Raw genomic sequence first — 17,050 nt, forward strand, 5'->3', positions numbered from 1 at the left:
TTTCATACTCTTTCATTCTAAACTACTAGACTTATTCGTTCAATCCCTTATAGCTCAATGCGCAAAGTTTGGAGATCTCAAAGTTATTGATCCGAAAGCCACGATCGGCTTGCCTGCTTAGTTTTGCAGGCCAGATTGTATGGCTCTCCCGCTTACTTTCTGCGAGTCAAAACTAAAGTCTCGTGGGCCGAATGCGGATGGCGAGCTGTAGTTTTTGACATTTACTTACCTGCCTCTGGCATTTACTTTGAAACGCAAAACGAATATGACATTCACATTATGAACGTCTTAACTTAAGACACGAAATGTTCGCACTCGCCAAGTTTGCCACACATCGCCGTGTTCTCGGTGTCGCCGCCCGAAGCAAGGCACGCGGTGCGTTTCTAGTCCAGCAGTCGCGTGATGAATGGAGAAGAATTGCAAATGGCGTCTGGCAAATATTACTACACTATATGCCCGTAAAGGTGGAAAATTTGAAAATGTAGGCCCACAGTTGATACCCAACTTCGCCCATTTTTTTACTGATTTACTGATAAATTGATTTGCTACATTCTATGTACGTAAATGCCTGTCGACTTTAATTCTATATTGACATTATCTCTATTTATTTTATGTTTAACATTTGTTTAAAACATTAGATAAAATTGAATATCTTATTTGTATGTTACCTAATATTATAAGTATACATATTTTGTGTTATACACTAATACGCTATTAAATGTGTTTTGCAATCTAACCAGTTTTAACCGGATATATAGTTTGTAATTTTTTTACAGTAGGTACTCAGATTGTTTACACTCCTAGAATACAATGTTTTACATGTCACAACAGTATTACTTAAAGATTATTTCTAAATAAATTACTTTAAATAATTAAGTTAATGCATAATGGAAAGTAGGTACCTACTAAAGTGCCAAAAAAACCGTGGGTAATAGATAACAGATTCCTTTCCGAAATTTGCACTGATATCGTTAACATAAACATACATCACATTTATGACAAGATACATAACAATCACATTGATTATAAAACATGGAGGTATTAAATAGCATTAGTTTCACGTTGTGACAACGTGGTTCTGATTTTTCCTGCATTATTATCTAATTAAAAATAGCTAATTATGTACATAGTATATATTAAAGTGTAGGTAGGTGATTGTGTACAGCGAGATTCTGAGATTTTATGAGTTCTATTGGTTCTATAGGCTTATATGCTCTCTAGCGCTTGTCTGTGACTATGGGGTGTGTACTTTTCCTAGCATTATTTGTTAAGGAGCCCGCCGTTCTCTCAGTGGAAATCCAGCCAGAGGCTTTTAATAGTACATTTCGATGCTAGTGCGGAAGGTATGTCATTACTTCACGAGTACCGAGATATTTTGCCACGAGCCGCAGGCGAGTGGCAAGACTCGGGACGAGTGAAGAATGACATTTCCGCACGTGTATCGAACGACGTTTTTTAATACAGTTGCGAAAAAATAAGTAAAACATTGTTAATCGTACACTAAACAAAAGTGGTAACAGTGACAGCTCGCTTAGACGTCGTCTTTAAGTATATTATATCTATGGGCGTTTGGCAGCTATTCCGTTCCATTCAGACAACTTATTAAGAACGGAATTTTCAATATTCAATACTAAAAAATAAACGTGTTATAATGATGAAGAGGTAAGTATTAAAATATGAAATATGTATATTTTTCACATTCTTACATTAACAGTAGGTTTTTATGCTGATTACGACGTTTAAAGGAAACGAATATTAACACTCATCAATAAGTAGTCGTGAATTGGAACAAGTATAAATTAAAAAAAATTGGAAAAGTAAAAAGCACTAGTTCGAGATAACCAACTTTCCGCACGCTAAACAGCTACGTAAAGTAGCACTTTTTGAGCAACTGTATTAAAAATTAACATTTTGATTTAGGAAGACAATCGATAACACGACACGACCTTTGCGTGCTATAATATAAATTTAATGTCGTAGCTGTGAAAAGAGATTTTACATGCACCTACATAAAAATATCTAGAGGTACCTAACCTTAAACCACCACCTAAACTTTAAACGAGCAATTCTTGTTTATTTATATACATTTCAGGGATCTCGGAAACGGCTCTAACGATTTCGATGAAATTTGCTATATGGGTGTTTTCGGGGGTGATAAATCGATCTAGCTAGGTCTTATCTCTGGCAAAACGCGCATTTTTGAGTTTTCACATGTTTTCCGAGCAAAGCTCGGTCTCCCAGATATTCGATAAAATAAGCGTGAAAGTTAGAAAATATTTACTTATTGGCCATAATAGTTCGAACCTTGTCTTCACTCGTATAAACAAAAGACGCTAATGATGTTATTTGCTAGTTTCTGATAGATAAACTTGACATTACGCAAAGGATTTCCCCAGTAGCATTATTGAGAAGTCTTATCAAGACGAAGCGGTTTATGGTCTCCCATATTACGCGACTATCTCACGCTATTGTAAATTACTGCACTGATTGTTTGCTAAAGAGTTTTTGAAAGTTGTGTGACCTTTAGTTTACCCTTGAGATAATACATAGTAGATATACATCAATATCATAAAGATGTAAAATATAGTTGTCTCGGCGCACACTACGAATTTGTAGCCTTTGGCGCCGAGACACTAGGTCCGTGGGGTAGGGGGGCTCGGGGGCTCCACAAGGCGCTCAGCAAACGCCATATGGCCATAGCAATCCAGCGCAAAATTTTGATAGGTATTTTAAATTTTTCAGCTTTACTTATCTTAATTGTAGTTAATTTGAGTTTTATATTTATTTTATAACACTTATAATTGTCTTATACAATGTGTTTCTGACCATGGGGCTTTAAATCCAGGGCTTGATTTTACTCGCTAAACTGAGCTACTTTTACTATGGGACCAACCCTAAAATCGGGGAAAATTTTTTGGCTTTTCCATAGAAAACGTCGATATCTGATCAACCAAAATGTATGAAAAAGTAAAAAAAAAAATCGGGATTTCGGGGTTGGTGCCATAATAAAAGTAGATCAGTTTAGCGAGTAGAATCGAGCCCTGGATTTAAAGCCCCATAATAAATAGAGATCTCGCTGTTAATATTGCAGTTTGATGACAATTTCTTGTACATTTCTAGGTCGATATGTACGTAACGATGACGGTACAATAGCGTCAATGTTTACACGTGGCTTTCCATTAGAGAAGGGTCCTTATGCTTCATGTGCAATAAGGACCTTTTTATCAGAATTTCTGATGGAATTTCAGTTGGAAAGGGCCTTACTGTACTTGAAGCATAAGGACCCCTCTGTGAAGGAAAGCCATATATGGACGAGCAATGTACGATGCATTGTCAATGTCAGGCGACAATTGTCAGTTTGGTTAGAAGGTCTGTGCGGAAATAGAAGAGTCGTGGAATATAAGGGAACCAGTACATTCTATGACTCTTCTCTTTCCGCACAGACTCTACACTCTACAGGGGCTAGACTTTATGATTTATTTAATCTTTATTGCACAATACAAGAAAATACAAATGGTGGACTTAATGCCATAAGGCATTCTCTACCAGTCAACCATTGGGCCAAACAGAAACTTACAATTGGTGCGGAAGAGAAAATTAGTACAGAGATATAAAAGTCACTATCTAAATACTAGGTACCTACTTACTATTATCAATATATTCATACATAAATACATAGTATAATACACACACATATACTTATACATATTTACATATAATATGTATACATATATATTTTACTCATTTAAAAACCGTCAAAATGTCTAACGACGTTGGTGTTCGTCCGAAAAGTAAAGTAAAGAGTAAAGTAAGTAGATTTTCACTAAGTATCACCATTTTGTATTTTAATTGGTGGTGATAACAATAGGTAATAGCGCAGTCAGCATATTTGTGAAGAGACCAAAAATATTAATATCAAACTATTTCCAAGAGAGACATGTACTTAATGATAATGGAACTTATGAAGATATACGTATATTTCATATTCTATCTTTGCAAATATAATACATTATTATTACGCTTGTTTTCACTTTACACTGTTATCAGCTACATGATTTCTACATCAGTATAGGATTAAGGCCTTTTCCTGCGAGTCGGCTGCGACTTTGATTTTATTATTTCGAAATCATCTATAAAAATACAAATTTCTAGAATCGTATCAAAACTATTATTAGCAGGGATCGTACATTTTCCAGCATTTTTGGTGCACGAAGTGTTGTTAACGGAATTGGTATAAATAATTTCAACCCTAATGATTAATTAGCGTTAATTACGTTAATATTAACCTTAATTTACCATTTCAGTTGAAATTATCTATACCAATTCCGTTAACACCACTCTGCTGCACCAAAAATGCTGGAAAATGTACGATCACTGATTATTAGACTATTAGAAATTTGTATTTTCTCCTTTTGTCACTTATGTTTCTGACTACTACGATCATTTTGACCAAGTTCAAAATGATCCAAATATGTGACTAAGTATACAAATTGTTTTAATTCAGAAGGGCTACAATGCCTACAATATGCTAAACAAAAGGGGCAATCCACCGAAATTGTAATTACGTGACGCTATTTTATAAACTGTGTGATAACGCAAAAACACAGATATATAACATTTGATAACTTAGCTTCAAATTCAACGGAATGTTTCCATCATGTCAACATTCAGAGTGGAAAATGGAGACTACGTTTGTATGGAAGCGGTCCTCCACTATACTCTAAAATTATATACATACGCGTTACGTCACCGAGAATGTAATTCTGGTGGAATGCTCCAAAATACGAATTGTCAGATGAATTGAAGCTAAACCTGAAATGTATAGTTTGGCAAGCTATTTCCGTCAGTAGAAAAAGGCAAATTTGAAAAATGTAGCCGGAAAGGGTCGGTCTTCCGTACAAAATTTGAATTTTGCGCCTTTTTCTACTGACAAAATAGTTTTGCCAAACTATAAATGGGGAACCCCTTGTTCCCCGCCCGTTCTGTCGTGACGCCCTGCCGCAGGTGTTCGACGATGTCTCCGTGGAGCTTGCCATGGCGCTCCTGCAACTGCTGGCCGGAGCGCCCGGCGAAGAACTGCTGTTCAGAGCTGTGGCAGCGTTGGCGCGCCTCGCACACCACTCGTCGGAGGTCGGACAACTGGTCGCCATGGTGGGGCCTCCGCCCGATAACTACAGGTAATTAATAATTATATGATGATAATGATGTAGCTGTTCCTGAACTGGACCATGCCTGTCCTTTGCGGACAGCTGGTCGCTTATGGTAGGACAACAGCAAATATCCCAATGGCAAATATGATGAATATTTCTCAGACATATCCATTAACGGCTACAACAACCGGACAATTAGATAGCTATTCTACGCGTACGCTACAGTAAAACGATGTTAATATAGTTTACTAAAAGCAGTCCTACGGAATCGTGCCAAAAAGGCCACCACTGGACGTCTATCTATCCTACCTGACTCATTTTAGTGTGTAATAGACAGTGATCGTAAAAAAATGTCCAGCGTTTTTGGTGCAGCAGAGTGGTGTTAACGGAATTGGTATAGATAATTTCAACTGAAATGGAAAATTAAGGTTAATATTAACGTAATTAACGCTAATTAATCATTAGGGTTGAAATTATTTATACCAATTCCGTTAACACCACTCCGCTGCACCAAATCGTATCGCGTGGTGTTAACGGAATTGGTATAGATAATTTCAACTGAAATTAAGGTTAATATCAACGTAATAAACGCTAATTAATCATTAGGGTTGAAATTATTTATACCAATTCCGTTAACAACACTTCGTGCACCAAAAATGCTGGAAAATGTACGATCCCTGGTAATAGACATAACATCATTTCGAGCCAGAGATATCCACTGCTTATGATTTATGATCTTAAAATTTTGTTCCTTAACATTGCGGGCACATCTGCTTATACACGACTTTAATTGTTTTTAGCCTTTTCGACGCCGTGTCAAACACAAAAGCTGTCACTCGGACGCCACGTCACCAAAGTGTCAAAACTGAAATTGAACATTATGCATATGCACGTAGGTCTATGTTGCTCTGTGGTCTGTGGCCAATTAATCCGTCTTTGGCGTTGGACCTGCGGTGCGGATATATCGGTCATTGGCGTCCAAAAGGTTAACGTTCTAGAGCAATGGTTCTTAATTTTATAAATAGACCCGTTATTGACTATTCGGTGTAAATATATTATATATATGAGTCAAAAAATGGTTCCTGAAAATCCTGAAAAGGTAGGAACAGCAAAATTTATGTTATGAGCACACTTCTAATCCATCTATTATTGTCAACAGAGGCATGAGCCCGCGCTGCGATGAGAAGATAGACCTCATCATGCAAAAAGTGAAGTAAACCTAGTCTAGATCTTATCACCATAGCATAGAGTATATTTCACCAACGCATTTTCTGGCGGTTCCATACCTTGTTTATTGGTACTTAGAAATTTCTTTTAATTAGCGTGGGCCGGCCTTATTTATCATTGTTATTAATTTATTAAAATACATATTTATTTATGTAATATTTGCAATTTTAAATGCATTTGTTCTTTGGCCGGCGCTGCGAAGTTAGGTTTTGGTTATTGTAAATAAAGTTAGATATCGGTAAGGGAATTTTAGTGTAAGTACCTGAATTTAATGAGATGTATTGTATTGTTACTAATAATGATATTACGGTTATCGGCGGATGCTGACTGACATTATATTTATGAACTGAATCTTTGTGTATCATTTATGATTTAATAATATTGTACCTTTTCATATATTGTATAAGACATACCTACTTAGGCTTTAGGCTGTCCCATAATGACCCGGCCATAGTTACAGTAGTGCATAATTATTTTCCTTCGTATTTTCACGGAAACGTACGAACGTGTCTTGCTATTTCAGTCAGTCTCGGTACAAAAAGTATCAGGACATGTACATGGTAAGTAGCATGACAAATACGAACGTTCCCGAGAAAATACAGAGGAAAACAACTATTACGCACTACATCTGTAGGTAGGAGCGTTTCTGCATATTAGGCCACGGCCTTAAAGATGAAACTAGATATACAAACGTAGAACTACCTACTCATTTGTTAATTTGCTTATTAAATTGAAATTGTCACGCTAAATACTTGACGTAAATATCATTTGTATTGAAATGTTGTTACACCTAACTATTAACTAAGCGTGTGTGTCGCATCGAAACAATGTAACTGGGTATGATTTAAACGTACTTGGTACGTTTTTCTAGTAAGCAAAAAGCGTGTTTTTCGGGACGATGGTGTTATGGAGCATTAAGTAACTCGCCGCGGTCCATAAAGGACAGTTTTTATCATTATTACGAGTATAACACAGTGCCCAAAAAGAAAACCAGATAAATGGAACGAAACGTAAATCGTCAAATAAAGGTTTTCCATTACAGTTCGTACCTATTGAATGTTATGGCGAATACCACGATAAGCTATGTAAGGATGGTATTTGAGGTGGTATTCCATCTATCCAATATCTTTGTCCAATGTCTCACATTTTGCTTAATGAGAGAGTGAGATGCAACGCAAGAATTAAGAAATTGGACAGGTGAAATATCACCCTTAGCTATGCCATATTCTCTAACATTACCTACTGAAAACTCTTTTAAGCACTGAATCTGAGTATGTTATACTCGTACTTCTGCAAGAAAAAAATGTTAAAACGTGTTGAAGCCTTGTGCCATAGCAAATGGGATTTAGACCTTAGACGGTTTGCATAAGGACCACTGCAAGCCATGAAAGAACAGCTAATAGATTTGGACCCCGTCAAGTCGACGCGTCGACGGTCTACCTCAAACCAGAGTCGACGCACTTCAAGCGCGCACGACGACTTCGAAATACCATTCTCCACCGTCCAAGGTAGGTACTATACAAAACTTCTTTTTTATTGCTAATAAACAAAAAACACTTATAACTATTACAAAACTTCGCCAAACTGCGAAACAGTTTGTTGGCGAATGAAATACACCCATTTAAGAATAAGAATAAGAATTATTTATTGCCACACACATACAAGAAAACAAAGACAATAAAAAAGTAAAACAAACAAAAATACATGTTGAACTAGCAACAATTAAATTAACATAGTTTGACATTAATTTCTTAAGTCTAATATACTCGTTCTTACTTATGTTATAACTTATAAACAACCAATAGTGTGACAATAGAGTGGACAATAGGGATGGACTCAGCATTTGCTGTGTTACAGACTAGCTGTCACAGCGCTGGTTTTCAGCTGGTTTTTATACCAATATATTTATACCTTCATGCTTAATACTATACTTAGGTACTAACTTAATTGCCTACCGTGAAAATCGTAAACCCAAATTTCGTTATCTGCCTCTCTATCGTTTTTGGATAGAAGTGGTTCGCGGTAGACCCTAGGTACCATCGGTAATTACGAGTGCCTCTAGGGGTAAAACAGCTAGATCCCGTCTTAACTCTGCATCGACTTGGTAGCGACTAATAGTCAGTATATATAAGTTACTCTATGACTAATAGCCACCCAAGAAAAGTGTGGTAGCGCCACTATTAACGTCATGATGAATTTGACATTGATGGCACCCTTCGATTTTTTTAAATTATTGATTTACTTTATCAGAGTAGGTACTTATTTTTTGAGGATAACAGAGTCAATAGCTGAAATGTTTTGGTTACCTATACTTATTGATTGCGTGAAATATTTTGATTTGGGCTAAAATCCAGTAAAACCAGTTTCTCTAATAGGTTACATGGTTCGATCAATGATATAGTTATCCTTACTTATGGTATGTTGGGGTAAAACCTCACTATTGTTCGACTTTAACCGCGTACTCCTGTGGCCTATTTTATAAAGCTACAAGTTACAATTTACAAGCGGAAGTCTCTTTCTAACCCTAATGTGTTAGAACGAGACTTCCGCTTGTAAATTGTAACTTGTAGCTTTATAAAATAGGCCACTGGTTATGTTAACAATACTTACATAATATTATTTGTAAGGCAGGTAACTAGCTATCTATCGGCGACTGGGCGTACATAGAACTCTATTCTACCCAATTTTCAGACAGTTGCGCCATTTTCTTTGCCTGATAAATCAAAAGAAAAACAAAGTTAAGCTCCGGCTTGTCAACTATAATGCAATATTTGGAGAAATTTGATTAGGTGCCTACACAATTCACGGAAAAACGAGAGCTATCTACTCAATCACTCTTATCATTTACACTATTTACAGCCTTTAGGGTACGGTAGGCCAAAGAAAATCCATTGAGTTGAACCACGCCATAATAGACTAATAATTAGGGTTCCGTACCCAAAGGGTAAAACGGGACCCTATTACTAAGACTCTGCTGTCCGTCCGTACGTCCGTCTGTCGCCAGGCTGTATCTCACGAACCGTGATAGCTAGACAGTTGAAATTTTCACAGATGATGTATTTCTGTTGCCGCTATAACAACAAATACTAAAAAGTACGGAACCCTCGGTGGGCGAGTCCGACTCGCACTTGTCCGGTTTTACATACTTACACGGCTAGTATACCCTTGACATGCTTGTAACCAAAATACTGCTTATTTTCGTGGTCGACATCTAGCGTCAAGTAGCGTATTTATCAGTACCGCTACTTGACACTAGATGTCACGAGTGTTGAGACAAACGAAAGGTGTATTGCTCAACAACTTACAACTAATATTACAAGCGGAAGGAGTTGATGATAGAGTTACAACATAACAGATAGAGAGGGCTAGGGGTCCAATCCATGAGTTTTAATTTATCCATGTCTTCAGTATATATATTAACCAGTAAGTAGCTTTTTTTTTTACCACAGCTACCTATAAATGATAAAACCATCGCAACCATTAATATGTCGGTACTTAGATGTGAGAAATACTTAGTTTTTAGTTGGTACTAATTAAGCTAAAAATACGTTACCTAACTACCATTAGTTCTGGTGACGGATATGTTCAAAAACATGGTGATGAAGGTTTTTAAGTGTTATTTGTAGGTAGGTACTCAACTTATTTTAACGAAATGTTTAAATTAGATTTTACTATCCTACAGAACCCAATGATCCATTCCTAAACATTCCTTTCCTCAATTAACCCCTATGTACACAAAACTGCCTCCATTCACCTGATAAATTCTGTGTGCCGAGTTACGTCGGGACGATAACTGATCACATCGCCGCCGGCCCAGTCGCCACACAGGACGTGAATTTATCTAGTGAATTAATTATTAAAACAATAAAGCTGCAATTATTGATTCCCAAGTGGCAGTGAACGCGTATCACTTACAAGCTGTTAGACCACACAGGACTTAAGTCAATCGTCATCTGAACGTGCAACGATCAACTTAGAATTTACATTTTACATTGTGCTTTTACTATAAACTTTTGACTTTCTCTTAACTGATACTTCATCTGAACATCCTCAGAATACTTCTGTGCTTTTGCTCAGTTCCATTCTGTGAAAGAAAGTTGTAGTCCTTAATGTCAGAACGGACTATACCTCAAAATAGTCAAATTAATTATTGAATATGGATACAGAGGAAGGAACTCCATTCCCGACGACCAAGGCGAAAGGTGGATGGCGTCGAGTGCTTGAACAACGGCTGCCTATAATGTCATGGGCACCGCGATACAACCGGCTGTCGGCCATAGCTGATCTGGTGGCTGGCATCACGCTTGGACTGACGCTGGTGCCGCAGAGCATAGCGTACGCTGCGCTGGCGGGGTTGCCGGTGCACTATGGACTCTACTCTTCGTTTATGGGTATTTATACCACTTGCTAGACTAATGCCCACTCCCACTAATCCAGGGTTAACCGGTTAAACCTGGAGTTACCGTGGTTACCAGTACAATTTGACACTGTTGGGTTAACGGTTTAACCGGTTAACCCCGGGTTAGTGTGATGGCGCAAGTGGCCTAAGAGCCTGCATGTTACACCAATGAACGCAATCGATGGCCTGTTATACCTTACATGACCTTACTAAGCAGACAACTGTAAGCGTTACCTAAACGTATTATATTAAATACGTATTAAATGTTATTTTTTATTTGCCACACGAGACCAGCTTCTTGCACCTCGTGCCTTAAGAGTCCCACAAGATATTCAATTAGTATTTTTCTATTAGGACTTAGGACCCAAAACACTCAGAACTAACTTTGCTTTCTTATTGCACAAAACACTATTGAAAACGCTAGAAAGAAACGTGAGATTTGGGTGCCTAGCCAAGATGCCAATCGTTTGCGCTACGACAACGAAACGCTACCTGTCTATGACAACGAAAGGCGTAATTAAGATTGTTAAAGTTAATAAAGTTAGTTGCTCCAATTTTCCTAACTTGGATTTTCGAGGCTATAGTCCAGACAAGCGCCACCCGAACTCATCCGCTCGCCGTCAACTATAAAGGCCTGTGCACAGCGGCTGCGTGTGCGTGACGTGCGGCGTTGTAGTATACAGATCCTTATGAGAGACGGCACACCGCTTGCGTGACGTGCGTGTGCGGCTCCAACATTTAAGCGCACGCGCACGTGCACGTCCCGCGCACGCGAGCCTGTGTGCACAGCCCTTATAAGACGTCGACCATACGTAACCTATAGTATAGTAAAATAACCTTAGGCGATAGATAACTGCGATAATTGGAAATAGAGCATGTCAATATTGTGCCAAGCCCTCTGCTAAATATATGTAATTATCGCAAAGTTTCAATAATAATGCAACTACGAGTATCTCGTAGCTTATTGTTTTGCGTTATGGAAATATTTAATAAATTCCTTAGGAATACGTATGAATGTTCACAATGTCTAGTCTACATACCTGAAGCAGGTACCTCATGCGGCTTATGCCATTGTCCCTCATATAGCCTGTAGTTTGGTATACGTACTATATTAGGTACTTATAAAAAATACTCTCATAAAAAAAATCGGGACGAGTGGTGTTGAGAAGATACTCAGGGGTTTTAAATCAGTAGGTATCTATGCCATCAGCAATATAACAGGCTGAAGTTGATTATACATTAAAATAAGGCCTCATTGGCCTTACCGACTTCAACAACCTACATTTTGTTTAGAGACCACATTTATTTCCGAAATTCAAAGCTGCGGCTAGTTGTGCTTAGCAATTCAATCAAATCACACACACACATTTATTAACACATTTTTTCCCTGACAGGTACGCTTCTATACATGTTCTTCGGAACCGTAAAGGAGGTGAGCATCGGGCCGACCAGTCTCATGGCGCTATTCGTACTGCAGACTTGTCATGGTCTGCCCATTCAGTATGTGGTGCTGCTAGCGTTCTTGTCTGGAGCTGTGGTCATGCTTATGGGACTGCTTCGGCTTGGTAAGTTGATAAATTGGATTTAGAGATCCAGTATACCCACCACACTAGCGTCTTTTGAGCGTCGGCGTCTAATCAGCGCTTTGGAAAATGGTGTCGCCGCGCAGTTGCGCCAACGTGGCGTCGAGCAGCAGCCATAGAGACGCTAGCTAGTGTGGGGGTTTCTAAACACGACTTTGTATTGGACTGGACAAATAAATTCAGTCCATGGCTCCTCTACACGATGGCCCAGCGCCGGCCACTCCAAGGGACGCATATATGCGTTAGAGGGAGCAAGTGATATTGCTATCTCATTCTACCGCATGGCTGCGTCCCTTGGAGTGGCCGGCGCTGGCCCATCGTGTAGAGGAGCCATCAGACGACAGTTTTTTGCGCTTCGGCTATTAAACACGCCGTCGTCGTCGTATTAAAAAGTTTTAATGGATTTTGATCATCCATGAGAATTGGAGGCAATTTTGCATTACAGTTTTATTACATCCAAGTATTAAGTATTTACCAAAATGATAAAATGCAAGTCTTAACAATTATTACATACATTAATTCTGAGAATAAAGCGTTTACAGCTGGCTTTTAAAATTTGGGTTACAATAATAATTTTTAACAATAAGTAGGTAGTACATATTTGCATTTACAAATACTTAAGTAGGTATTTTAGTTTAGTTTTTAAATCTTTAAATTATAGAATGTATTATTTATTAAGTTCATGTTGATTTTATACAAATAAAACTGCAGTAGGTATTTAAACTAGTTTTATATAGCCAGATTGACGTATGTAAACATTTTGTAGGTATGCGCCTGATAAAAAAGTGACTGGATCATTGGACAGCTGTTTGGTATTACGCGCAAACATCTCGACTGACGTTACATTTTTAATTATATTAGCAAATAATTACTTTAAGATAGCGGTGCTTTATTAATTTAATATTATGAATGGGTGGAGAAGAGTAAACAATACGTCTATCAAAGAAAAATTCCGCACATAATTTATCTATGTATTTACATTTCAATATTTCGAAATAGCTTCTGTGTGGGTGTTTTTTACAAGGTTAATTACAAGATAAATAACGACATTTTAAACACAACTTAGGGCTTTATTTGAAATACGACGCACTTTAAATACGTCCTCATTGTCATAGCAAAAAAGCTTTCATTAAAATGTTAAATAATTCATTTAAGTACTTCAACTAATTGATAAATACATCCCAATGAGAACTTTGCCCGAACAAAACCAGTTCACTGGTCCAGAACACCGCAGGCAGAGCATTCGCGCCCTTATGTCGCTGATCAATGAATTTAATTAATACGAGAGCGAGTTAAGAGCCATTCATCACGGTATCGCAGTGGAAAGTTCTTTGAGTCCTATAATTAGATATGTTGATGAGGTGCAAGTGTCACTGCGACGCACACACTTGGCAGTAAGAACGCATACATTAAGCTCCATACTTGACGTAACACTTGCCACACTTGGTATGAAAACTTAGCGTGGCTCGACTCTACTCGTAGATGTGATGAATTGATGATACGGTCTATTACAAACTGGTGAAACTGGGTGGTGGGGGCATTTAAAAATGTAAATTCTAAAGAAATGGGCTAGCTTATTAACTTTTGTGAGGTGGGCGGGTGGGGTAAATAGGTGTGACTATTTTAAATCTGGGGGCACGGCAGTGCCCCCGCCAAGTCGAGCGCGAAGCAAACACTGCCGTACCATCCTTTACTGGAACCATTTCGCCGCATTTTCAGGCCCCTATCTCCTGAGAGGAGAACCTCTGGATAAGACCAGAACGCAGAAATTTTGGTCATCCAGTAAGCTATAATCACGTATTTAAAATCCAAAATTTCAAGTCTGTAGGTCTTTTAGTTCCGAAGTTAAGCGAAAGCAAAGTTTCGCATTTATGACACTCACTCACTCATGATCATCAAAATAGAACTAGTACTTCCCATAAACTCAGAGAGCTGAAATTTGGTACAGAGTTAGGGTTTAATGGCCACATAAAGGGAAAACCTAAAAATATTGCAATATCAGTCACGTTTTAAAGATCTAAGAACTGCATAAGTAAGTTTGTAATCCCATATAAACCATATAAAGTCATTATATGTATTACAAATTAAAGATATCTTATTGATACGGTTTTAACAGCCCCTGGCACTGATTAAAATAACCGACTTGGTTTCACATTACATCTCAAAACTTTATTGTAGTAAAAGCGTTGCGAGACTTGCACCTTTTTACATGTAATGTTTTGGATGGGATTCGATTTTCTGATTAACGAACTCCCAGACCAGACGATTCAACGGAGCCGCGCCATTTGGTCGCCTAAATATAGTGTTTAGCTTCAAGTCTATTTAGCACTTGGCATAAAATTAAAAACATAGCGTGGTCCGACTGCACGACTGTACATTCAATAAAAGTAAAAAAATAGAATCCTATTCCACAATAAAGATAACAAACAGTTTTAAATAAACTGTTTGTTTTTATGCAGTCTAATGTCAATAGCCTAATGACCAAAACCAACTACTGCAGAGCAGTGTACGATAAGCAGTTATCTTAGTATTTCGCTAGTCTGTGTCTGCAGGTTGACTAGGTCGGCAAGTAGATTTAGGTCAGGTAACCAGACAGTGTTTTAGTGACACACAACAAGTGATGTTTGTGGCACGATTATAAAGAAGTCTCAGACGACAAGCCAACAACAGTGATAGGGTCAGGTGGATAGATGCTCTGTTGCTAGAATTATACAGCCGCCATCATTTTCATCGAAGCGGCCAAGGTGTTCACAAATATCTAATCAAAGCCTCTATTATCAAGACGTTAAAATGCATGTTTAGATATTTTTGACCACCTTGGCAGCTCCGATGTATGATAGCGACTGTACAAAGCGTGGGTATACAGAATGTGTCAGGAAACTGGAAGAGACATTTCAAACTAGTTTTTCACAAGTCCTTGATCCTGAAATTCCTGAATTTAGAGGTCCCATATCTTTTCAGGGTTACCATTTTAAAAGTCCACAAAACTTCTTTCCAGGGTTCCTAGTGGATCTAATATCACCTTCAGTGACCAGCGGCTTCACGTCAGGTACCGCAGTCATCATCGTCGTGACCCAACTGAAGGGGCTTCTCGGTCTCAGCTTCTCTGCGGAGTCCATTCCTGAGAACTTGACCAATATTGTGCAGAAGTGGGGTCAGGTGCAGGTGCCTGATGTGCTGCTGAGTATCGTGTGCTGCACGGTGCTACTGCTGCTTAGGGTAAGTTCTTGTATACAATAGCATCTTTCTAGGGTTCCTAGTGGATGTAATCGCCTTCAGTGACCAGCGGCTTTACATCAGGCACCGCAGTCATCATCGTCGTGACCCAACTGAAGGGACTTCTCGGTCTCAGCTTCTCTGCGGAGTCCATTCCTGAGAACTTGGTCAATATTGTGCAGAAGTGGGGTCAGGTGCAGGTGCCTGATGTGCTGCTGAGTATCGTGTGCTGCACGGTGTTACTGCTGCTTAGGGTAAGTTCTTGTATACAATAATATCTTTCTAGGGTTCCTAGTGGATGTAATCGCCTTCAGTGACCAGAGGCTTCACATCAGGCACCGCAGTCATCATCGTCGTGACCCAACTGAAGGGACTTCTCGGTCTCAGCTTCTCTGCGGAGTCCATTCCTGAGAACTTGGCCAATATTGTGCAGAAGTGGGGGCAGGTGCAGGTGCCTGATGTGCTGCTGAGTATTGTGTGCTGCGCGGTACTATTGCTACTTAGGGTAAGTTATGAGTATTTTATCCGATTTGCGTAAGATTATCTATCACACACCAAGCAAACTGAGGTACAATTTAACTTCTAACAATTCTAACTCCATCAAGAAACTTTTTGTCACGGCTTGCCTGGCTCCGCTCAGCTATACAAATCCCACGAATTTGCGTTTACGTAAGCGACTGCCATTTTTCTACGAAGTAAACAAAATAAACATAGAAATCATTATTATATTATCCTTTGCAGAAACTAAAGGACATCGACGTGGGCCCAAAACGCGCCGTCCTAAAACGAGCTCTATGGGTGATCTCCATCAGCCGTAACGCCTTAGTTGTCACGTGCGCGGCCTTCTTTGCGTACCACGCCTGCGACCATGAAAAACCATTCCTTAAACTTTCTGGTATGTATCATGTTCATAAGTCCTCTTCATCATCATATTCTTCCTCGCGTGGTCCCGGCATTTTGCCACGGCTCATTGGAGCCGTTTTTTTTTTTTACGGAGTGGGAATGCATTTACGCACGGTGTGTGGGACTCGCCGCTCCTGAGGTGGAGAATTTGGCCCTACCCACTAAACCCACTCCGGCGTTTCACCCTCTTTGCCGTTCGTGAGGGCGCACTGGGATCGATATCATTCCACCACGGCGCCCTCCGGGCTCATGGGAGCCTGGGGTCCGCTTGGCAACTAATCCCAGGAATTGGCGTGGGGTAGTTTTTACAAAAAGCGACTGCCATCTGACCTTCCAACCCAGAGGGTAAACTAGGCCTTATTGGGATCAGTCCGGTTTCCTCACGATGTTTTCCTTCACCGAAAAGCAACTGATAAGCAAAAGATATCACGAGTCTCTTCATTCTGTTTAAATAGCTTTGATAAACCCTCGTAGTGGCAGGATGCCGGGTAACGCTTAAAAATTAAGCTAATCAAAATGCCACCTAAAGAGTTAATAAGTATTCTGATTGCTTAGACCACAGACTACATATA

At 39.0% G+C, this 17,050-nt stretch overlaps 2 protein-coding genes across 2 annotated transcripts in view; both read left to right on the top strand.

Moving 5' to 3' along the window:
- LOC134791786 (uncharacterized) overlaps window positions 1-6,728 on the top strand; it is a 53,244-nt gene extending 46,516 nt beyond the window's left edge. The window contains exons 12-13 of the mRNA XM_063762943.1: window positions 5,005-5,177; window positions 6,310-6,728. Of these exons, the coding sequence (XP_063619013.1) occupies window positions 5,005-5,177; window positions 6,310-6,367 (231 nt within the window). The 3' untranslated portion in view covers window positions 6,368-6,728. The remainder of the gene's footprint in view (window positions 1-5,004; window positions 5,178-6,309) is intronic.
- A 3,364-nt stretch (window positions 6,729-10,092) lies between these two features.
- Window positions 10,093-17,050, top strand: part of LOC134791672 (sodium-independent sulfate anion transporter-like) — a 28,451-nt gene continuing 21,493 nt past the window's right edge. Inside the window, exons 1-4 of the mRNA XM_063762758.1 lie at window positions 10,093-10,768; window positions 12,171-12,341; window positions 15,358-15,578; window positions 16,317-16,470. Coding sequence (XP_063618828.1) covers window positions 10,534-10,768; window positions 12,171-12,341; window positions 15,358-15,578; window positions 16,317-16,470 — 781 coding nt within the window. The 5' untranslated portion in view covers window positions 10,093-10,533. The remainder of the gene's footprint in view (window positions 10,769-12,170; window positions 12,342-15,357; window positions 15,579-16,316; window positions 16,471-17,050) is intronic.

Source organism: Cydia splendana, chromosome 6 (genome assembly GCF_910591565.1).
Source record: "Cydia splendana chromosome 6, ilCydSple1.2, whole genome shotgun sequence".
Classification (NCBI taxonomy): domain Eukaryota; kingdom Metazoa; phylum Arthropoda; class Insecta; order Lepidoptera; family Tortricidae; genus Cydia; species Cydia splendana.